We start from the raw sequence: 24635 nt of genomic DNA on the forward strand, positions 1-24635 counted from the left end.
GCCGAGCAGCAGGTGGCTGCTTCTTTCACTGAGAGTCGGTTTGTGGATAGCCCTCATAGAGTACAGAGTTTTTCCATCGATCTGATGGCTCCACCTCCAGAGGCTGATACTTTGGGTGCAACAGTGGCCACCACTCTATCTCTTGGATGACAGGTTCAGAAAAGCACCATTGTAAATATGCAGTAGCTAGTGGTTTTCTTTCACAGTTGTTCAGTCTTCCTCTCTCCGAGACGGTGAGCGGTCTTGTGGCGGGCAACCTGTAGTAGCAGGCTACAGTGTCACTGCTACAGGACACAGTTACAGTTAGTACAGCTGGTTTGGTCTGTTCACACTGGACGGACACTCTGGGCAGTGACACGTGGCAGGGATACGGATGGTGGCCTAGTGGACATGTGGCAAGGTCACACTTAGCTGGCTGACATTTATGAGCCGTTGGTGGCTCTTTATGATTGTATGTATGAGTAGTAGCCGTTGGGCCATTATCATTATCTTTCATGGATGGTCTGGTCATCGTCTTGGTAGCGAGTCTTACACAGAGCACCTCGGCACTCACCCTGCACATCTGAGCCTCGACACTCCCATTTGTACTTGTGAGTCCTGGGCTGGAGCTGAGTGTGCTGCCACGCCAGAGTCTGTACATGGTTCTTTGAGATAGTCGAGTCCACATGTTCTGGTCCACTGTTGTGTCTCTGTTGTTCTGTTGCTATCCATTGTTTCTGTGTTTCATTCTGTTTGAGTGAATTTCCATTTGTTTGATTGAGATTGCCACGCACATTGCACTGAGGGGCACCCACACTGTAGAGAGCACGACACATTATCCGCGCTAGAGCTGGCAGAGGTTATTGCAGTCTTGTTCAATCGTGTCATGTGTGAGGGTCTACCTGAGACTTGGAGACTATCTACTATTGTGCCTCTCTTCAAGGCAAGTGATCCTACAGAGCCTAGAAACTATCGTAGTATTATGATGGGACACACATTGGCACGGTTGTATGCTTCTATCCTTGAGCAGCAATCGTCATGGATGCTTGAGAGTCAGTCACTTATGACATCACTTGCATCATCACTGATGTCATCGTCTATGTCATCACCTGCATCGTCACTAGAAGACTCTAGAAGAATCTAGTAGATTCTAGCAGGTTCTAAAAGTATCTAGGAGATTCTAGAAATCTCTAGAAGCTTGGAGAAGATTCCGGGAGACTCTAGAAGTTTCTGGAAAGCTCTAGAAAGTTGAACTAGGATCTATGTTGCAAGGCCTTGTCAAGCATGTTGCATTGCGCCAATGCAGAGTGCGACAACGGTCAGTCATCAAGGCATTGCAAAATACAAGCTCAGTTACAAAAATAGACCTTCGTGGTGCTTACAACCTAGTTAGGATCAAAGAAGGTGATGAATGGAAGAGAGCCTTTCGCAACAAGGTATGGCCACTTTGAATATACCGGCATGCCATTTGGTCTCACAAATGCCCCAACAATTTTTCAACATTTAATGAACGACATCTGTTGGGAGTATTTGGATTATTTTGTGGTAATGTACTTGGATGATATCTTGATATTTTCCAAGGATCAAGAAGAGCATGCACAATGTACGGTTAGTGCTTGAAAAGCTTCGTGCATCAGGGTTATATGCAAAGTTGGAGAAGTGTTCCTTTCATGAATCTAAGGTGGAATTTCTTGGTTATGCTATCTCTGAAAAGGGAATCTCCATGGATCCAAAAAAGGTTCAAACCATCCTTGATTGGGAGACACCCACCTCGGTAAGAGATGTCCAATGTTTCCTCGGATTTGCAAATTCCTATCGTATCTTTATCAAGGATACTCCAAGGTGGTTACAACACTCACAAGGTTGACATGCCATAATAAGTTTGTTTGGGACTCAAAGGCCGCGGAGCTTTTCAGACTCTCAAGCAAGCTTTCACGACCACACCCATTCTAATTTATGCAGATCCTATAAAGCCTTTCATCCTAGAAACAGACTCTTCAGATTTTGCCCTTGGTGCTATTCTATCCCAAGTAGGTGAGGATGGTCGAGTACATCCAATGGCTTTTCATTGCCGCAAGTTCTCAGCTGCAGAAATCAATTATGAAATCCATGACAAAGAGCTCTTAGCAATCATCGACCCCTTAGAAACCTAGTGTCACCTACTTGAAGGAGCTCCTCATAAGATCATTGTTTATACAGATCACAAGAATTTGGAATATTTCATGGCATCCTGCGTCTTGAATCATCGCCAAGTCAGGTGGAGTGGTGTTCTATCAAGGTTTGATTTCCTTATCTCTTATAGGCCAGCATCTATGGAAGCCCCATTCGAGGAACACCACCGCTCCTCGTGGAACTCGTCGCTAGAGGAGAGGGTAATGTCATGGATGCTTGAGAGTCAGTCGCTTATGACATCACCTACATCATCACTGATGTCATCACTTGTGCCATCATCTACATCATCGCCGATGTCATCGCTTGCATCGTTACTAGAAGACTCTAGAAGAATCTAGAAGGATCTAGAAGGTTCTAAAAGTATCAAGGAGATTCTAGAAGTTTCTAGAAGCTTGGAGAAGATTTCGAAAGAATCTAGAAGTTTCTGGAGCTCTAGAAACTTGAAGAAGGATCTAGAAGAACTAGAAGGATCAAGAATGTTCTAGAAGATTCTAACCTCCTCAAGAAGAACCTAGAAAGTTCTAACCTCGTCAAGCACTAGTATAAATAGTGGTCTTGGGCCACAAGCCCTTGAGTCTTGCCAACACCAATTGTGAGGCTCCTATGAGGAAAGCCCTCTACTAGTTCTTGTCTTATTTTCAAGTCTTGTCCTTGAAATCAAGCCTTGTCTTGTACTCAAGTCATGTAATCCAAGTCTTGTATCTACCTCTCTTAATAAAGTATTAAGTCTTGTAATCAAGATTAAGCTTATCACCAAGTCCCAAGTTCTTGTACATTATTGTGAGCGCCTTCTGTTGCTTTCTTCTAGCTCTATACTTCGCTCATAATAACAATTGCACGGATGGGCAGAGAGTGAGCGTATACGGACAGTGGGACAGGTCGGTTTCAGGAGAGGCTTCTCCGCTTTCCACCACATTCTGACACTCAGAGCCATCATCCAGGAGGGGTGGGCACCTGGGAGACGGATATACTGTAGCTTTGTGGATTTCCGAAAAGCATTTGACATGGTGCCTAGAGCTAGGTTGATGCGCAGACTACAGGAGATGGGAGTGCCCAGTGAGGTGATTTGGGGGATCATGGTTCTATACAAATCAGTGGTGGGACATGTACCCACTCCAGAGGGGATATCTGATTTAGTGCACTCCAATATTGGAGTGAAACAAGGCTGTCCATTGTCCGCTACTCTATTTGGTTTGTATGTAGATGAGGTTTCTGATTATAATTGACAGAGGGTGACAGAGGTGCCCAGTTGGCAGGGACATGGATTTCATTGTTGCTATATGCTGATGATATTGTGTTGACATCTGGATGCATTACATAGCTTTGCAGAGGATAGTGGATTGTCTGTAAACCTTTATAAAACCAAGGTTATGGTGTTTAACACCACACTGCAGCAGATCAGGAGATCAGCACCTACATTCACCTATGGTCAGGAGAATGTGTACACAGATGCATACACTTATCTTAGGGTAGCCTTCACTAGGCCAAGGTTTTGTTTGAAGAGAGCAGCAGAGACTAGACTAATCCGAGCATATGCGGCCTTGGGAGGATTAGAGAGGTTGTGTTCACAAGTTCAATTTCAGGAATCCTGAACAAAACTTTGGCTCTTTGATACCTTAGTAGCTTCAGTTATGTTCTATGGGGTTCAAGTTTGGGAACCGTCTGTAGGCAGGATGGGTGGAGAGACCCTTGGTATCTATGATATCTCGGTCGATTAGAGCCAAGGTCTCCGTACCACATGAGATCATTAGAGCGGACTTAGCAACCTCCCCCATGGAGACAGAGGTGATTACCAGATCAGTCTCTCTTATGCACAACTTATGGGATACTATCGGAGATAGATATGTCTGATTGGCCTTTGAGTCCTCCAAACTTTTAGTTTTACAGGGGGGCACATCATGCTGTTATGCACATATGTCGTCATGGTTCCATATACATGGCTTCAACATGGACAACTTGGCCTCCTTCTAGTACTCCCTTGATGCACCATCGTTGTCTCTTACATGGGTGGAGATTACTAGACTGATTCGCCAGGACCTAACCCAATTGCACACTAGGAGGACATGGATAGAACCGATACATGAGCTGGGTACGAAGATGGCTTTCTATAAAGAGCATCTTCTCCAACTCACAGGGGATGGGTTTGCGATTCTACATCACTTTTTTGGCTATCTAAGGACATACTACAGGAGTCAAGGCAGGCCATTGCTACCATTGAGCTTGGGGCAGAGCGGTTGGCAGCTACTCACCAACACCACTCCGCTACATATGCAGCTGTGGAGGGCTCTCTGCGTGTTGTAGAGAGCGCGATTACGGATAGAGACGCTACTATTTTTGCTTTGCGATACGCATTGCAAGAAAAGTCTAAAATCATTGAGATCTCCGAGCTCAGATGCAGGGACTTCTGGTAGTGCTACTCCACAGTGATATGGGATTTGCGGCTCCAGTGAGTAGGGGATATGGTTGGACAGGGTAGGGGATACAGGTACAAACTCTTGTTGGGTATGTACAACCAAGTAGCTCTGCCCATTTCATGGGACCCTCTACACACACTTCTGTCGGATACGGCCACTCTCAGCACTTTACCTACTATCCTCAGGGGCTTAGCCATCGACTTTCTTACCGAATATGTAGTCGACACAGAGCATTCCTTGCGACGGCCTTGCTAGTGCACACCGACATGGTTGTGTTAGTCGACACCTTGAGTACACTTCAAGCCAGGTACTTCCATCAGCTACACACCAAGTGGCAACTCTCGTCACCGGGAGCGAGTTCGTTCAAAGCAGTAGAGCTTATCAGCAACAGCCTCCCACTATCGATTCGATGGCTCCTCCCCCAAAGGCGGATACTTCAGGTGCAGTAGTGGCTTCTCTCGGTTGACAGGACCCCATTGCTCTGCTCAGTTTTCTTTTGTACGTATAGTGACTTCTCGGTTCTCTTTGCAACATAGTGTTATTTTCACCGAGACGGTGAGTGGTTTTGTGGCGGGCAACCTGTAGCAAGGCTACAGTGTCACAGGCACTGGACAAACAATTAGTTGCAGTTGGGCTGAGCCCACACTTGACTGACTTTTGCGTGGGCAGTGACACGTGGCAGGCATACGAGTGGTGGTTTAGAGGACGCGGGGCCAAACCACCACGACCATAGTTTTGAGATAGTCTTAGTTGGATTAGATATTTGTGAGCCGTTGATGGCTCTTTATGGTTGTATATATCCGTAGCTATGTGGGTTTATTGACATCATCTACTTTGTGTGGTCAATAGTCTAGAGTCTATCATGTGGAGCTATACGCATCATGTCCGCACCATCCTCGCACATCTGAGCCTCGACACCCCATTGTACCTATGAGTTCTTGGCTGGAGGTGAGTGTGCTGCCATGCCAGAGTCTGTACGGGTTTCTTTGAGTTAGTCGAGTCGATATGTTCAGGTTCTATTGTTGATTTCTTTGTGTTGTTTCTTGGCTGGAGCTGAGTGTGCTGCCATGCTAGAGTCTGTACGGGTTTCTTTGAGTTAGTTGAGTCGATATGTTAAGGTTCTATTGTTGATTTCTTTGTGTTATTTCTCTGTTGTTTCCTGCTTCCTGTGTTGTTATTCTGTTGGAGTGAGATGTGATGCACATTGCACTGAGGAGCACCCACTGTAGAGAGCACGACACATTATCTCCGCTGAAGTGCACAATGTACTACAAGATACGGGGTGGCTTCCACTGTCTGTTAAGAGAGGGCTTCAAACACCTCTTTAGAGTCATGAGCTATCAGGACCAGAGATGCCTTGCATTGTATCTACTTGAGTTACACAGACACAAAGACAACTTACTGAGGAGATATGAAGAGAGACTATTCCAGAGATAGATTACCGATTTTTTCACACCAGACACTAGATTGATAGAGAAGCAGCCACCGCTGCAAAGCTCAACTCATTCTCACTCACGGTACTCTCGTTGACTGAGCATTGGAGCTAGGGAGATCGAGACGCCCGCGACTAAGGAGAGGAGTTTAACAGCATTGACGGAGATTGCAACTGAGGATTCGAGCCATACTATCTCGACATCCAGAGTACGATAGACTCATGACCCATTATATCACTCTCTTATACTAGGCACCCATTGTATCAGTGATCACACATATCCCACACAGTATTAGCTAGTAGCACTGCTAGTTTCATTCTTAGCATCTCTTTTTTGTATCCAGACATGATATCAGATTCACCAGTTTGTATCGGTTTGGTCTCATAGGTCATTTTGGCCTTTTGAAGACGTTAATATATCATTTCGTAAGTGGAACCTTCTTAGGTTTGTCTTTCCATTTGACCAAAAACTTCGTAATAAACATCATAAAAACAGAGTCTCCACAAACAGGCATGCTTATTGAGGAGATGTAAACATGTTATAGTAAATCATAGGGAAAATTACAAAAATACCCCTCTAATTTGTGGAAATTCCCAATATACCCCTCAAATTTCAAAAATTCCCAAAATACCCTCGTATCTATTTTCGTTGGATTCTTCAAGATTTTTTAATCTATATTCTTGTTTGACAATTGAGATCGGTTTTTGAGTGCTTACATGTAATTTGTCGCCAATTACCTCACACAAAAAAGCGAAATATGTCTAAAATTAATGAAGCAATTCATCTCCAAAGCCTACATAACCGACTCAAATTTTAGTTTTAGCATCCTGTATGGTAGACATTCACTCTTCTTATGAAAAGCTACAACTTTTTTTGTTTTTGGAGAAATTTACTCTCACAACCGGGGGTAATTTGGGAATTTTGGAAAATTTGAAGGGCATTTTGGGAATTTATGACAAATTCAGGGGGTACTTTGGGAATTTTTGAAATTTGAGGGGTATTTTGGGAATTTCCACAAATTAGAGGGGTATTTTGGTAATTTTCCCTAAATCATAATACTCGTAGCATAAACATTTTTTAAGTGGAATGTCTTGATTCACCTGTTAAAAAGAACAATTGATAAAGATTACCAAAATGTGCATTGCTACCATACAACCACTCATAAAGTTGTCATATGCCATTTTTACAAGCAGAATCATAATCATATCTAAATAGAAAATCTTGGTCACATAATTGTCTGAAACGAGAGTGTTACAATGATCTTCAGAGAACAAGATTGACCAACACTATAGGATCCATGGTGACACATGAAAATATGGCTCTAGTGTCATAGTTCATGAGAATTCATACTCTCCACATGTGGAACTTCTCATATATTGATGTCAATATTTCAACCATCCGTGTCATTCTCCTTTGCAAAAAAGAGTTTGAGTTTATGTGGCTAAATTGAACTCCATCAGCTCCTAAACCATACTATCCATCCTTGTAACTAATAACAAGTGCCATAGAAAAGATCTCTACCTATTGCATGTTTCCAAAATCTTGAGATTTTGGAAAACATGCAATGTGGAATAAACATAGAAGTGTTAAATGTTCCTTTGTGAGATGAGTGTACTTGCACTCTGTCTCACTTTATAATATGACATATTCATGTAATAGAGTGGGAGAAAGGAGTGCATATAATAGAATGAGTATCAACACTCTAGCTTAATTTTTATCTCTAGACCTCCCATCCTGTCTATACATTGTGAGACCTTCACATGGGTTAAAGTGGGATGCCTTGATTTAGCCCTAAAGTATTCCTTGCGTCTCTTCATGAGTCTCATATGTGGCACGATGTCAAATGCTTTGCACAAATCCACAAAACAACAATATCTTTTTGGTCCTCATTCATGTCCCTTTCTTGGTCACAGACAAGGCAGTCTGCCATCACGTGTCTCCTCTCCTGCGGCAACTTTGTCTCTTTGGGTGTGTTTTTGTCTTCTGAGTTACCCGTCCACATATGGTCATTCAGTCCCCTTTCTTCTGCATCGTGAGACCAGAGAGGGCACCTCTTAGCAGGTTTCAGGTAATCTCTTAGCAGATTGGGAATACACTCAAGTGCTTAATTTCTTGTACCCTTACGGCGTAGAATCTAGCCTTTGGACATTCTTCTACACTGATTCTAAGAATGGTTCAACGATGACAATGGGGAACATGGTTATTGCTTTCCAGATATATGCTGTTTTTTTCCTATTGTCAGCCTTAATAGAGGGGAGTGCGTTGTAGCAGAAGAGAATGGAAGGGAGGTAGTGATATGAGGATGGGTAACTGTGGTGGGTAGTTGGTGTGATGTGCTGCTCGAAGGGATGTGAGGCGTGATAGAAGGGAGGGTGGAAAGGAAAGTGGGAGGTGGAAATTGGAACTGAGAGCTGTTAAGATTGTCGAGTGTGGTCCTTCAGAAGTGACAATGGTATGGCCCTTAGTAGAGAACGGTAAGGCACTAAGGGATTTGTCTGTATCTTTGAGTGCTTTGATGTGTTTGCTTTTCCCCTTATCCTTCTCTGCACGAATGCCGACATCCCTGTTTGACAGGGCTAGTAGCATCATCCTTGGCTTGTATCACATTAACAATCCAATTTAGCATAGGTGCTGCAAAGAAATTGGACTTTGTCAGGTTTAGCTTTGCTCTGTGGCTTGAACCTCTTGACTCTCTTGAAGTGCTTTACATGGCAGTAGGTTGGGGGGTAAGTAGGTGTGATGATGTGTCAAGAGATAGATCTGCTGATTGCGATAGAACAATGCACGCATGGGATGGCTTTTATAGTTCCTGGCAATCAGCCGACGCCTTGTTTAACTTGGAAGGTTAGAATTAACGCACCCATTTCAATGCAAGAGACTGTACCTGCGAAATCTGTTTTGCAAGCCCAAGTTTGCAGGGTCTCTCTTTTTGCTCCTTTCTGTTGTATCTTGTGCCTCCTCTCCCATCTCCTCTAAGTTGTTGGAAAGTTCTTGGTATTAACGTAATGAGGTTGAGTAGTAACGGTATCTTGTGGTCTGATAACATCACATTTTGCTTTACCTTGGTCTATTGTAGGTACCACACTCTATTAAACCAGAAGCTCAACTCGTGGAGCTGGCAATTGAAAAGTTTATTCCACGTGTCAAGAGCAAACAAAAAGTAGTGCAAACGGTAGATCCTTCTGCTGTAGACCTGAACCCTGAAGAATCTCTGATACTGCGAAGGTACTTCAACCCCCATCAGGCTGCTAGTGATAGATGGAAGCCTTCCTTGATCGCTTTTCCGCACTGTCAGCTACTCCCGACTCAGGTGCATAATGTCAGACACTCAGAGAAAACCACCTCCATGCTCATTGATACATTGCAGTCGCTACACGAGTTCAAAACCAGGAGAAGAGATGATAACGAGGTATTGATGCTTTTTCTTCCACTGACTTGAAAGCTGGTTCTCCAAAGTCACATTTTCTTTATGCATAGGTATGTGAATTTGATGGGAAGGATAGTGAAAATTTGCACAAGAGCATTTCAGAACAAGATGATTTGAAAGGTGATGATTCCACTAAGGAGGATGGTGACATAGGGAATGATGATCTCTTCCTTGCTGAACAAGGTACGCACTTTGCTGCACAAAATGCTTTGTTTCTTTGTTGAGACGAAAAATTCTAGAGTACATTAATATGTTGCTGCTAGCGCCAGATGATACAAATCATATGAATCCCCCTACTACTGAGCTAGAGGAAGCTTCGTATTCTTCTGTACCAAACAATGGAGATGATGATGTATTACATGGATTTCATGGTCAACAACATGACGTAAACGCCAATGGAGTGTCTCCACACCCAAAACCCTTTTTTGGGGAAGCTCAGGACATCGGATCAATGACCCTCAATCCAGGTAAGTTTCAATTTTCATGACTAGAATTTTTGAACCTCTTTTGTCTAGGAGCTTCTATTGCACCAAATGACTAGATTGAAAAGAAAGAGAGAGGGTGAAACGTTTTTGAAAACTAACAAACTAAATGAATGAAAAATGATGGCTCAGTCCATGTGCCGGAGAATTTAATAAATTTTAGGTACTGAAAACGTACCACCTCTTTTCTCATCTGTCTTATGAGTTGTTTGGAAGACAATTGGTACATGATGGTGCCAGTGGCTTGTGGAGCCCATTGTTAAAATTGTAGCATTGATATTCTGGACAACAGTTTTCGGTTTCTGAGATATGGGAAAAAAACACTTGCAAACCCCTTCAAGAGTCTTTATGATGTGACTGACCAAGAGAGAGGAGACAAAAATCTAGAACCAATAGAGGCATGATCGTACCATGGCTCCTGAAGATCATGCATGGCACACTACTTAAATTACGTGGCTGACCAAGAGAAAAGAGTTGAAGTCCAAGTTTGCCAAAAATGAGACCAATATCGACAAGAATGAGAAAATGCAGCCCATTACAAATGAAAGGCTTCTATGAGCAGAGATGACGGTAAACTAATGTTGAAGCAATGTACTGATCATATCAAGAAGCTGAAGGAAGAATCATCGATGCGTAAACAATGCTTATCTAGTTGTAATCTGGGTCGTCTGTAATAGTGTCAGAAGAGTGCACCCACTGTATGCATTAAATATTGTTAAGTTTTGGAGTCTGTTTTTGATGTGTTTGTGAAACCAAAATTGCTTCTTTGAATAGAAATAATGTTGGGGTTGTTTGTTTACATACAGCACAAGTTATAATTGATGTTGATGGCATAGAAGGGAGGTGCACAGATCATTGCCCCACAGAGAAAGTAACTATAATGGGAGAGGAAGATTGCTTGAGAGTTTCAATAGGTCACTGTAAATCACATTTTCCAAACTCTGTGGGAAAACATGTACAGCCGTTACCACCAGATTGTCATACAAATTGTGGACTGTCTACTGGGGATGATTTTCATGCTCATGTGGAGAAGTTCAGACAATTTGGTTCTGCCTCTGAGGGTAGCTATCGCTATAGCCAAGGAATTGTATCGGTTGATGCTTTGGGCTTTGTTCAAGTGGCTTCACCACCAATGCTGCCTCTCAGAACTTCGCTCTTGAAACAGTTGGATACTGGAATAAACACAATGTTGCACAGCTTTTTGAGTATCCAGAGGGAACTGCCAATGACCAATGTTCAACGGAGATTAAACAGCGCTACAGAAAAGCAGAATGTGGATCCTGGTTTTGAGGACACACCAGCAAGCAAAACACCATTTGCAACCAAGCCAAGAGATTGCTACTATGTAGCATCCACACCTGAAGAAGAAATGTCCAGCAGTAGTCTCCATGAGAAGGATGATAAAGATGGTTGTGAGGATGGTGTCGATGATGACAGCCCACGACTTTGCACATTGGCAGAGCAAGGTGTTGTTCCATTGTCACCAGGTTTAGAGAGCAATTTTTCTCTGCCTGTAGAGGAATCAACCGACAGAATCAAGCATTCGGGAAATGCTCTGAATGATATGAGCAGCACACCACAAATAAAGGAGAACCCACAGCCATTGTGTGGGTTAACCCTACTCTCAACTGCAGACAAATTTAAAAAGATTGGAGACAGTGAATTCAAACCAGATAACCAGATCATTGATGATACACAGTTAACTCGAGCACTATCTGCTATTAAAGTGTGTGATGGGAGGAGAGAAGCCAAAAAGCTTTCAGAGAACTTAGAAACGCCTGTACTTCAGCAGAGTGATGGCAGTAATTGGAACCATTCTTTAGAGGCATCTTCCTCTGCTCAAAAGCCTAGAAGGTTTCGACGGCTTTGTAAAGCCAAAGAGACAAGCAAGCGGTTATCTCGAGAGCTCCAACCTCTAGAGCTCCTAAACAGATGTCCAGGGAAAGAGAAACTGTGTGCATCGGATCATATGAAAAAACGTGCAGGAAAACAAAAGCTGTGCTTTGCAGCTGCATTGCTTGTGGATGAAGAAGCAGAGTATGTACTTTGATAACTAGTCAGTCCTGGTTTGGAAGTGGGGCTTGCTGTCACTTCATTGTATGTGATCAAGAGTGCTCATTTCTCTTTCTGTTTGTAGGGTATCCTCTGGTGAGGACGTGTCTACGGATGAGGATGATGAAGATGATGAGCAGGGGTCACTGCAGGATTTCATCGATGACCAAGTTGAACCTACTGTGGGCGCTTCAGAGGGGACTGATGAGCCCATAGATATGATGGCAGTTTACAGGTTCTTGTTTTGCTACCAATCCTGCTCATTTTTGTTGTTTGGCGGCTAACTGTAAGTCATGAGACATCTAGATTGAGTAATTGATCAAGGTTCGTCTATGTTTGCTTTTAAATGATTAAACTGCACATACGAGTTCCAGGTGTTAGCAAGGACATGACATACAACCGTTTTATGCAGAAAATCCTTGCTGACACAGTCACCACTTGATGAATGCCCCTTACCATGGATGCAACATAGATTGCAAAGAACTCCCATCTCTGGTGACGGCAACTTCACATTGCCGAACTGCTCTGAAAGTGTTCTATCTGTCTCTTCTGACAGTCACGGTGAAGTGGACCCTGGCTCAGCTACAATCAATATGAGGGAGTTGCGGGCAACCCCGACTGTCAGCAACCACCCATCCATATGCACCTTAGAAACAAGGGAGCCTACAAGATTCACCAGCAGCCAAAAAGAGGGTGTGCCAGGGCAGCTTCATAGCAGCATGCATTCGACAACCAAAGTACATGAGAGAAAGCGGAAACTAAGCTTTCAGCAGGAGCAATCCATGACGCGCAATCTGTCCGGACATTTCGATGATGACTTGTTTGCAGGGCTCGACTTGGATGCCTTAGAAGTTGAGGCTGTCCAGAAGTCCCGCTCCCATTTCCTTGGCAATTCTGCTCCTCAACCCGAGGCAGCAACACGATTAGTGCCAAAGCAATCATGCAATAATGATGCTGACCTGGACAGAAAGCAAGATGAAGATTTCGAGTTTTTCCCATCATTCAATCTTGGCATTGATTGCTGACAAGAGCCATTTGCCTGCCAATTATTTTGTGCTCTGGCTCGTAAGCTCGAAAAGTGCAATGCAACTCACAACTTGGTGCTGATGCTATGCGTGAGACAAGCATGATATTGAATCCAAATGTGGATAGTCAAGTTGGCTACATTGATGGCATTGGGACGGATGTCTTTCTGCCATGCAGGTATGATTTGCTGTGCTGAGTTACCTAGTGATATCCAATGACGGCCAGCGACTAGCTGGACTGAGGTTACATGCTGAAGATGATCACTAACCTTGCAATTTTGTGTGCTGTTAATATTCCGATTACCCCCCACAATAAGTACCATGCAACATTGTATATCAAAATTGAGTAATTTTAAGAGGTTTGGACTGTGGAGGGCTGATTTCCCACTGCTATTGAAGATTCATATGGTGCCAAGACTCCAGAATGTCAACAAATTTCAAAAATGTGTAGGAATTGCAGCAGAATGGCTTGTTGCAAAAGTACTCTCTTTCTCCGATTCAGACCTTTCTAGTATGCCACATTATTGCACCTGCAATCTCGCTGAATTGTGCAGCGATGTGAAAGTTCTCTTATCTCCGGCTCCAAGCTTACATCAAAGTTGCCATAAGTAGGAAGAGAGTTACTTGACATATGTCTTTCCTTGGTCAAGCTACTCTGTCAACTATAAGGTTTGGTCAAGTCAGCATGCACTTCATGGTGAAAGCTCAACAAATGGAAAATGGAAACGTATGCATGGATCAGTGTTGTGAGATAAAGCTTTCAACAAGAAAATCAAAAGCAAAGAAAGAGAATTCTCTAAACCCACAAGTAATCCATTTGCTGTATGCATAATGTAGTTAAAAGACAAGGGTATGGTAGGAATGATCAAATCATGAAAAAACTTAGGTAGAGTTCGTAAAGTCCAGCTGGTATGAGACTTTGTGTTTGGCCACATGGGACATCACACAAACCAAGATGTAGAAAAGAAAGTACCTTATCATTGGGTCGTTGGTTCTTTAAGCCACAAGGTGTCAATTCTATTGGCTATGAGACCCATCCTTGAGAAACACTGCATTTATATTTGGTAAAAGCTTTAAAGGTAGATTGCAAGTTAACATTTGTGCTGGTCACCATTCATGGAGATCAAGAAGAAAAGGATATTTTTTAAGATAACTAAGGTAGAGTTGCAAAGTCACAATGGTATAAGACTTGTGTTTTGCCATTTTCGGTTTTTGGGCCATCGAACCAAATAGGATGTAGAAAAGAAAATACCTTACCATTGGGTCATGGGTTCTTCAAGCCTCTCCCCAAAGGCCTTGATCTCCTCTTTAAGCCCCAAATACTTATGCCCAATTGGGGTAAAAGTCAATGTGTCCCACACTCTTAGGGGAAAATGCAACACTTGTGCATTGTTCCATTGAGATGTTCAACACGTGCACCTCACATAAAACAAGAAGGTACTATCGTACTCGAAACACTTTAGCAATGTTTACATAGGCAAGCTAACAACCTTCTTCATAATTGCCTATTGCAACCTTGGGGTCAAAAAGTGTTGGCCAAAAGTAATGTGGAATGCTCTCCTACGTACTAAATCGTTCAAAGAGCCTTCATATCATTTTGGCTTCAACTTGCATGCCATTGTAGGCGTAACAACATGAGTTTTGGTGACAATAAATTGATGGAGGCTTCAAGGCATTGAGAGTATGGACCACAAGGTTCAAATTTGATTGGCTATGAGACCCACCCTCAACTTAACTGGTATTGCATTTTTAAAGTTGTGAGAGAAAAATTCCTCAAGAACTTGCATAAACAAATCCAAAAGATGTGAAGCTAGAGGACAAAGAAGTGCAATACATGAGAAGTCCAAATGCAAAAGATGTTAGTATGAAAGTCCAAATCTAAAACTAAGAGTAGCTAGAGGACAGAGGAGTGCAATACATGAGAGCAAGTGATAGTTTCATAACTATAGAAAGATTTATACTAATTCTTAAAAGTATTCCTAATGGCTTTAAAAAAAAAAAATTACTACCTTCAACATAGTGCAAGGACAATTTAAAGAGAAGAAAACACTAAAGGGAAAATAAAAGAGAAGAAAAACATAAAAAATGCACCAATTTGAAGTCAACCACCTCTTTATATGGAAACAAGATGTCTGTTGACTTTTCACCTTAATAGGTCTTTTCATTTCTCGAGCTCACGCTTCACTTATGCACTTAAGATGTCTTTAAAGGATTTTTAGTTTTTCAAGATTGAGGGGACCTAATACTATGATTGATAAAGCAGGGAGTGGGACAAAAAGGGTGATCCCTCTCGGCTTTGGTCTTCAATGCTTGCATCATTATGACGTGAATCTCCAATGTTTCCTTGACGTCATCCTTGGGTGTCGTGACATGGCATTTCATGGAAAGGATTTTTACTCCCTTGAAGGGGAAACTTGCTTCGTGCCCTCGTGACTTGCCGACGGTTACGGCTCTAGCCCAAAAAAGTCAAAAGTCAAAAGGTAGAACAAGTTGGTCGCCATGTACATAGATCAAGAAGAGCTAGGGTATATACTTGCCAAAGATAACTAAGGTAGAGCATGAAAGTCCAAGTGATATGAGACTTGTGTTTGACCACATAGAGTTGTGAGGCCATCAAACAAAATAGAAGAAACTACCTTATCATTGGGTCATGTGTTCTTCAAGCCTCTGTTGAAAAGCCTTGATCTCCCTTTAAAGGCCCAAACACTTATGCTCTATTGGGGTAAAAAATCATTAGGCCCCACACTCTTTCGGGCAAATGCAACACCTATGTGTCTCTCCTCAACCATGACACTTAAGAGAACATGAATTTTAGTCACATTGACATGTCCTTATCGTTGTGGCGCATTATTCTATTTACTTGTTAAACACTTGTTCACTTCACATAGAATAAGCTACTACCATACCTGAAACATTTGAGTAGTGTTAACACAAACAAGTTAACAACTTCATTCATAATTGCCCATTGCAACCTCGCGGTTGTGTGGCCCAAAATAACGTGGCATACTCATATCATCTCCTTTGTAGTGAATTGTTCAAAGACTAGTATAGACATAACAACATGGGTTTTGATGATGATAAATTAATAGAGGCTTCAAGGCATTGAGAGGATGGTCCACAAGGTGTAAATTTTCCCGGCTATGAAATCCATCCTTAAGAATAGCCGGTATCGCATTTATAGATTCGTGAGAGACAAAATCCTCAAGAAATTGTATACATGAATGTAAAACAAGCTATGAATAAAATCCAAATCAAAAATCAAGAGAAATTGGAGGATAGAGAAGTGCAATACACGAGAGCACGTGGCACAGTTTCATAAATATATAAAGCTTTATACTTTGATTGGCAAAGTATAAAGCTTTATACTTTGATTGGCAAAGTTTCATAAATATATAAAGCTTTATACTTTGATTGGCAAAGTAGGGACTGGAAAGAAAAGAGTACCTCCCTCTCACCCTTGATCCTCAAGTGCGTCATTGTGTGGGGTGAATCTTCAATGTCACCTCTGGGTGGTGGCCTAACATGGGGCCATGGAATAAATGGCATGGCATAAAAAAAATGCATCCCCCCCCCCCTCGTGGCTGTAGGTTCTTTTCCCCTTGCCAGCTTGGCGGCCCTAGCTTTAAAAAGTAAAAATAGTAAAGGCAAATTGCATGTGCAACTAGGATTCCATGAAAAAAACAAGATGGCCACCATGTACTTAGACGAAGAAGGGGTAGAGGATATACCTCTAAAAATTAACTAAAGTAGAGCTCAAAGTGTAAATGGTATGAGACTTGAGTTAGGCCACATAACATGTCGGGCCATTGCACAAAACAATACATAGAAAATAAAGCATTTCATCGTTGGGGTGCAAGTTTTTCAAGTCTCTCTCCGAAAGGCATTGATCTCCTCTTTAAGGTCCAAAAACTTGTGCTCAATTGGAGTAATAACCAATAGGTCCCACACCCATTTGAGCAAATGCAACACCTAGGGGGCTCTTCATCAACCTAGGTGACACTTAAGAGAACATGGATTTGAGTCACAATGACATGCCCTTGCCGTCGTGGTGCATTAATGCACTTGGTTGTTAAACACGCATGTGTTGCACAGAGAAGAAGAAGCTACTACCATACCTAAAACATGTGAGTAGTGTTAACACAGACAAGCTAACAAGTTCGTTGAGAATTGCCTATTGCAACCTAGGGGCTAACAAGTGTCTTGTCGAGAATAATGCGGCATGATCATATCATCTCCTAAGTTCTAAATCATTCAAAGGTCCTTCTCATCATTTAGGCTTGCAACTCGCTTGACACTGTAGAGAACAACATGAATTTTGATGATGATAAAATAATAAAGGCTTCAGGGCATTGGGGGTACAGGCCACAAGATGAAAATGCTAAGGGCTATGAGACCCATTCCCATAAGAAAAGTTGGTAATGCATTCAAAAATTCATAAGAACTTGCACAAACAAATGCAAAAAATGTTACAAAACTCCAAATCTAAATGGAGACAATCTAAAGGACATAGAAGTGTAATGCATCATGGAATGTAATAGTTTCAGAACTATAGAATGATTTATACTATGATTGAAATGTTGTGTGTGTCAAGATTTCAATGGCTTTGGAGTATTTTGTCATTTATAAAACAATCTCATTTCGCCTGAACACCTTGATGCAGACCTTACAGTGGAATTAGCTACAGGTAGGAAGGTTAAATCTTTTACTTGAGTGAGTAACTTGTATTTTGTTTTAGATGGTCACAATACTTCTGCAAACTTCAGAGTCTTACCCATAGCAGTCTATGATGGAATCTTGGGAATGGATTGTCTTAAGGCCAATGATCTCACGTACATTGTAAATTCGCTTCATTAACTTTTGAAAATGACAAAAACTCCAGTGTTACAATTACTGGGAAATGGGGAAAACCTAAACTCAGGCTAGTGAACCTTACCAGACTTATGCAGGGTCTTAGGAAGAATGAAATGATTTACACAGTAAAATTTAACCCTAAGGAGAAGAAGTTAGATTTGTCTGAACCCGAATGGCTAACGGAATTTGATGATTTATTTCCGAGAGAACTTTCACAGTTACCGCCTAGGCGTGATGTTGATCGTGCAATAGAGCTTGTTCTAGGAGCTCAATCAGTTGCCCGTAGGCCATACAAAATGTTGGTACCTGAATCTGCGGAACTCAAGGAGCAACTGACTCAACTTCTTGAACAAGGCTTCACTCGACCTAGTGTTTCTCCATGGAGTACTCATGTTCTGTTTAATCAGAAGAAGGATGGTACTCTACATCTTTGTATTGATTATCGTGGATTAAATATGATGACGGTCAAGAATAAGTATGCAATACCAAGGATTGATGAGTCGCTTGACCGATTACATGGAGCTTCTATCTTCACAAAAATTGATCTTAAGTAAAGGTATTACCAAATCCGAATCAAGGAGGAGGACATACCAAAGATAGGATTCAACAATTGTTTTGGACATTATGAATTTGCAATTATGCCATTTGGACCTACAAATTCTCCATCAACTTTTAATCGTCTCATGACCGATGTGTTTCAAGAGCATCTTGATGATTTTTTTCTTGTCTTATTTGATGATATCCTGGTTTACTCAAGAAACAAAGAAGAACAGGAACAACATGTGTGACGAGTACTTGAACTTTTTCGTCAAGATTAACTTTATGCTAAGCGTAGTAAATGCACCTTCTTCACTGAGATAAGGTGGATAATTTGGGATTTATTGTATCGAAGGATAGTGTTTCTACTGATCCAAGTAAGATCAAAGTTGTTGTAGCTTGGCCTACGCCAAAATCGGTAAAAGAAGTACATGGATTTCTTGGTTTAATAGGATGGTATCGTACATTTATTGAAGGCTACGCAAAGATTGCATCTCCATTGACTAATACACTTAAGAAGGCTTAAGTGTTTACTGGGAATGAACATGCTCAAGCTAGTTTCAAGAAACTCAAAGAAGCTTTAGTGAATGCTTCAATATTACCGCTTTTGAACTTCTCAAAGGCATTAAGTGTGCTCATTGATGCAAGTGGACAAGTAATCGGTGGCATTCTATCTCAAGAATGAAAACCAATAGCTTATGAATCTTGTAAGTTATGTACACGAGTTGAATTATCCTACACATAGGTGATGTGCCAATTGCGCATGGGAAGAGGGATTTCAAAAACATTTGTAAGCACTATTGGTATTAAACAAGGATGTCCGTTGTCACCAACTCTCTTTGATCTATGCATCGATCAATTGAAACAAATGGTACTTGACTTTATACAAGAAGAAGGCATCGAAATGGTCCCTATTTGCAATGCGGTAATCATGCTTTTGTTGTATGCGAATGATGTAGTGCTTCTAGCACACACTTTAGAAGATGCACAAAAGCTTATGGTTGTCCTTGAGAACTTTTTCTTGCATAGTGGTCTGATGGTGAATGAATCCAAAACAAAGGTTATGCTTGTGAAAACCAACCATAAGGATAAGCCATGCATTGTGTACAACAATGAGACACTTGAAGTTGTTGAGAGCTTTAACTACTGTGGCCTTGAGATTTCAAAAAATCACAAGTGGCATGAATGTGCTTATGCATGCTTGAAAGCGGAAAAGAGAGCATACTATGCATTTGAGAGCATGTGTAATGTGGGAAACATCAAGTGTTGGGTTCTCAAGAAGTACCTTTTTGACACATTGGTGACACTGGTTCTTCTTTATGGAGGTGAACTGTGGGGTGGGAGCATCTCAAAGTCTACTCAGAAAGAGTTTGAGAATGTCCAAAAGAGTTTTCTTACAAACTTTCTTCAAGTTAAGACACAAACACCATATATGCTCCTACTTCTTGAGTCAGGATCTTTTCCAATTGAGGTTATGGGCATGGAAAATGTTGTGGAGTACATAATAAAGATGCGTCAAAACCCCTCACATCGGCTTCCTACAATTGCATGGGAAGCAAGAAAAAAAGTTCAAAAGACGCATAAAAGAAAGATCTTGAGCACGGGATGGATGCAAGACATAAAGAAGTGGTTTGGGAGCTGGGATGCATTACACTTTCTACATGATGCCTCAATTGACTCGCAAGTGAATGAAGCTTTTCTACAATGCCAATGTATTACAGATTGGGAGGAATCCGGTGGATCATGCTTCATACATTACACCACCCATAGTGCCCCCTAAAAAACCATGTTCTTCACTGAAAATGAAAATCGTACTCACACTTACATGCTTGAGCCTATCCCCTTGTCAACGATATGCACTATCGCAGCCATTCATCTTAGCTCCCACTCCCTTTGATGTGAGATAGGGCGTTGGGCCAATGGAGAAGAGTCAAATTGACTGTGCACATTATGCTCACTGCAAGTTTGAGAGTTTGAGTACCACACTACTAGAGTGCTCAGCTTTTGGTCACATCCGAACTTGCTTCCCTCACACTTTCAGCCATGACTTAGACCTATACACTTTCCTCTCGCAACCACAATGTGGGCTCTCCATTGCCACTCTCATCACGACAATTTTGGAGCATCGAGAGTCACTCATCAGACACACACACACACACACACTACATCACATGTAACTTTGGTCCCATAGGTCATATTTGACCTCCGAGGACGATAATAAAATCTCTCAATCTGTGTGTGTGTGTGTGTGTGTGTGTGTGTGTGCATTGGCGGACTTCCACAAGCATGGGAAGCGGTCAAGGAGGACTTGTGGGAGAGCATCAACTTCCTTATTGAGACCCTCAAGCCAGTCAAGCTCCACCCCGACAAGATATAAATGATTGATGGAAGAAAGTCGTTGCCAAGTGGACAAGCCATTCTCAAATTTGAGAAGAGAGAAGATCGGCTCAAGCTCTTACAACAAGCACACCTTCTCAACGGTACTAAGCTATGGATCGCGAAAGAACTCACCCCATCACAACTCAAAAACAAAGGCGAAGAACTCAAGAAAGGGCATGCAACACAAGGCAAAGGAAAATGGGCAGTCTACCATGGGGGAAAGTCTATTATACACGAGTTTTGCTCTCCTAAGCCTTCTCCCATTGCGAACTCCATACTTTAGTTACTATTTTTCTCCCTAAGTGACATGTGTCACATTTTTATTGTATCCCAGATTGCCCACGCTTCACTTCTCTCTTATCAAGAGGCATCATTTGTATGTTTTGACTTTTTGGTCCCATAGGTCATATATGACCTCCACGGACGATAATCAATCAATCAATCTCTCTCTCTCTCTCTCTCTCTCTCTCTCTCTCTCTCTCTCTCTCTCTCTCTCTCTCTCTCTCTCTCTCTCTCTCTCGTCGTGCACACGACAAGTGGGTGGCACGACGAGCTCTCTCTCTCTTGTCGTGCACATGACCACCCACTTGTCGTGTGCACGACAAGAGAGAGAGAGAGCTCGTCGTGCCACCCACTTGTCGTGTGCACGACGAGAGAGAGAGAGAGAGAGAGAGAGAGAGAGAGAGAGAGAGAGAGAGAGAGAGAGAGAGAGAGAGAGAGAGAGAGAGGTGAGGGGAGGGGGAGGGGAGAAGGATGGAGAGGGAGGGAGAGTGAGAGGGGTGTAAATTCCTATATAAAGGCATGGAGACAATTTTTTTTTGTATTCAAAATTTAATTTGTTGAAGAACTCAAATTGTTTGAGGTACCTTCTCTCTCCAGAGAGAGAGAGAGAGAGAGAGAGAGAGAGAGAGAGAGATTGAATTATCGTCCACGGGGTTTAGATATGCCCCATGGGACTAAAAACAAAGCATTACAACAAATGCCTTCAAATAAAGCATAGATACGATTAGTTAAGGGATGAGGGCCCATCAAAAGGGTGATCTTAAAGAAAATGGAGAAAAACCTAAGGGGGGTCTGCAGGTGAGAGGGTAGCCGATTTGGGAGTTTGAAAATCGTGGATGACAGCTTTACCACCTTGATAGATTGCCCACTTACCTTGTTTGCAAGCTTCGTGCATCTTCTTGACCTCACTTGCTTTGACCTCAAGCTGATTTGGGGTCAATTCTTTGGCAATCCAAAGTTTCTTTCCTTTGAGGAGACAAGACTAGCATAATAGCTTCCACCGCTCTTCTTTGCCCTTGAGAGTGAGAATACAATGCTTGGTTGGTACATTTCTATTTGTGTCGTTGATCTAAGAGACAGTTTATGGCTTGATATTTACTAGTTGAAGAATATCATTGAGCTTAGAGATTGCTTCTTTAAGAGTATCCTCATATGTTCACCATGGCGCATGGAGTCCCCCGATCCTAACCTTAAGGCTAAGAGATTCTTGTAGCTGGTTCTCTTGTTATGCTGTTTGAATTTTGACGTTGATTTTTTAATGTATTTCCTCATGGACTTCTTTTCGAGCTGCCTTGACAGTCTCTGTGAAAAATACTTTGACCTCGTGTGCTTTTGCAAGTAGAGATTTGTTGTCTACTTCCCTAATATCCTCGAGCTTAAGTAGGTGATGCTTAAGTTACGCATTCTCTTCGATGAGATCTTTGAGCCTTTAAGGTTGTTATCCTTGCATCTTGATGAGTGATATGATCCTTCTTTGGCACAGCTGCCACATCAAGAAAAGGACTTGCAGGTGCAAGAGATTGGTGTGGAAGACATCTTCTCGCAGGGGTTGTAAAGCACCTTTAATTTATGACGGGGTTGTGAGTCTTATAGGGAATGCCATAGGGTCTGCAGAAATACCCTGTGGGAGAAATACCTTGGGCCCAATTTAGTTTCAAAATTCATTTGAGCGACCATAGCCGCTTCAAAGATCTTTGAAGGATAGCAAGGAAAGTGATCAAGGAGGAGCTCCACGCGGGTCGAGGGAAAGTGCCGCATAGGTCAGGCACAAAGGCATCGCGCAGGTCTGATTCAAGAGGGGAGGTTGTGCTGATGCCTCCCCACAGGGGTAGCCTCTTGCCTGGGGGGGAGGCTTGGCAATGAAGCTAGAGTTTAGGCTCTCTCTCTCTCACACACACACACAAAGAGAGAGAGAGAGAGAGAGAGAGAGAGAGAGAGAGAGAGAGAGAGAGAGAGAGAGAGAGAGAGAGAGAGAGAGAGAGATTTTATTATCGTCATTGGAGGTCAAATATGACCTATGGGACCAAAATTACATGTGATTTAGTATGTGTATGGTTGATGAGTGACTCTCGATGCTCCAAAATTGTGGTGATGACAGTCGCAATGGAGAGCCCACACTGTGGCTGGGAGAGGAAAGTGTGTATGTCTAAGTCCTGGCTGAAAATGTGAGAGAAGCAAGTTTGTATGTGACCAAACGCTGAGCAATCTAGTAGTGTGTGGTACTCAGACTCTCAAACTTGTAGTGAGCATAACATGCACAATCAATTTGACTCTTCTCCATTGCCCCACCGCCATGTCTCACATCAAAGGGAGTGGGAGCTAAGTCGAATGGATGCAATAGTGCATACCTCCGACAAGGGGATAAGCTCAAGCATGTAAGTGTGAGTATGATTTCCTCTTTTAGCGAAGAACATGATTTTGTAGTTGGGGGAAATATGGGTGGTGTAATGTGTGAAGCATGATCCACCGGATTTCTCCCAAGCCATAATACATTGGCATTGTAGAAAAGATTCATTCACTTGGGAGTAAATTGAAGCATCATGTAGCAAGTGTAATGCATCCCATCTCCCAAATCACTTCTTTATGTCTTGCATCCATCCGGTCCTCAAGATCTTTCTTTTATGCATCTTTTGAACTTTGTTGCTTGCTTCCCATGCAATTGTAGGAAGTTGATGTGAGGGGTTTTGTTGCATCTTTATCATGTACTCCATAACCCTTTCCATGCCCATAATCTCAATTGGAAGAGATCATGACTCAAGAAGTAGGAGCATATATGGTGTTTGTGTCTTAACTTGGAGAAAGTTTGTAAAAAAATTCTTTTGGACATTCTCAAACTCTTTTCAAGTAGACTTTGAGATCTTTTCACCGCACACTTCAACTCCTTAACGAAGAACCGGTGTCACCAATGCATCAAAAAGATACTTCTTGAGAACCCAACACTTGATGTTTCCCACATTACAAGTTCTCAATTGTATAATATGCTCTCTTTCTCGCTTCCAAACAACACATAGCACATTCATGCCACTTGTGATTGAACGGAACCTCAAGGCCAAGGTACTTAAAGCTCTCAACAAATTCAAGTGTGTCATCGTTGTACACAATGCATGGCTTCTCATTATGGTTGGTTTTCACAAGCATAACCTTTGTTTTGAATTCATTCAAAATCAACCCACTATACAAGAAAAAGTTCTCAAGGACAACCATAAGCATTTGTGCATCTTCAAAAGTGTGTGCTAGAAGCACTACATCATCCGCATACAACAAAAGCATGATTACCACATTGCAAATAGTGACCTCTTCAATGTCTTCTTCTTGCATAAAGTCAAGTACCATTTGTTCCAATTGATCGAGGCATAGATAAAAAAAGAGTTGGTGACAACAGACATAAACTCAAGAACCATTTGTTCCAATTGATCGACACATAGACCAAAAAGAGTTGGTGACAACAAACATCCTTGTTTAACCCGAATAGTGCTTACAAAAGTTTCTAAAATTCCTCTTCCCATGGGCAATTGACACATCACCTTCTCATAGATTTGAGAAACCGCAAGCATAAACTCACTTGGCACTTCCATCCTTCCCCACAAGTTATTAGGTGGAAT

General features: G+C 42.1%; 1 protein-coding gene across 5 annotated transcripts in view; it reads left to right on the forward strand.

Annotated features, from left to right (window-relative positions):
• FANCM (DEAD/DEAH box RNA helicase family protein) overlaps positions 1-13612 on the forward strand; it is a 207891-nt gene extending 194279 nt beyond the window's left edge. For 4 of the 5 annotated variants that reach the window (XM_086529246.1, XM_086529244.1, XM_086529247.1 and 1 more), the window contains 6 exons: positions 9075-9407; positions 9476-9608; positions 9689-9892; positions 10714-11944; positions 12045-12194; positions 12372-13612. In XM_086529246.1, coding sequence (XP_086385372.1) covers positions 9075-9407; positions 9476-9608; positions 9689-9892; positions 10714-11944; positions 12045-12194; positions 12372-12984 — 2664 coding nt within the window. In that variant the 3' untranslated portion in view covers positions 12985-13612. The remainder of the gene's footprint in view (positions 1-9074; positions 9408-9475; positions 9609-9688; positions 9893-10713; positions 11945-12044; positions 12195-12371) is intronic. The other variant, XM_086529245.1, reaches the window with a different exon arrangement.
• Positions 13613-24635: the final 11023 nt, after the last annotated feature.

The sequence above is a fragment of the Adiantum capillus-veneris genome, chromosome 14 (assembly GCF_014529385.1).
Source record: "Adiantum capillus-veneris isolate H3 chromosome 14, ASM1452938v2, whole genome shotgun sequence".
In the NCBI taxonomy this organism is placed as follows: domain Eukaryota; kingdom Viridiplantae; phylum Streptophyta; class Polypodiopsida; order Polypodiales; family Pteridaceae; genus Adiantum; species Adiantum capillus-veneris.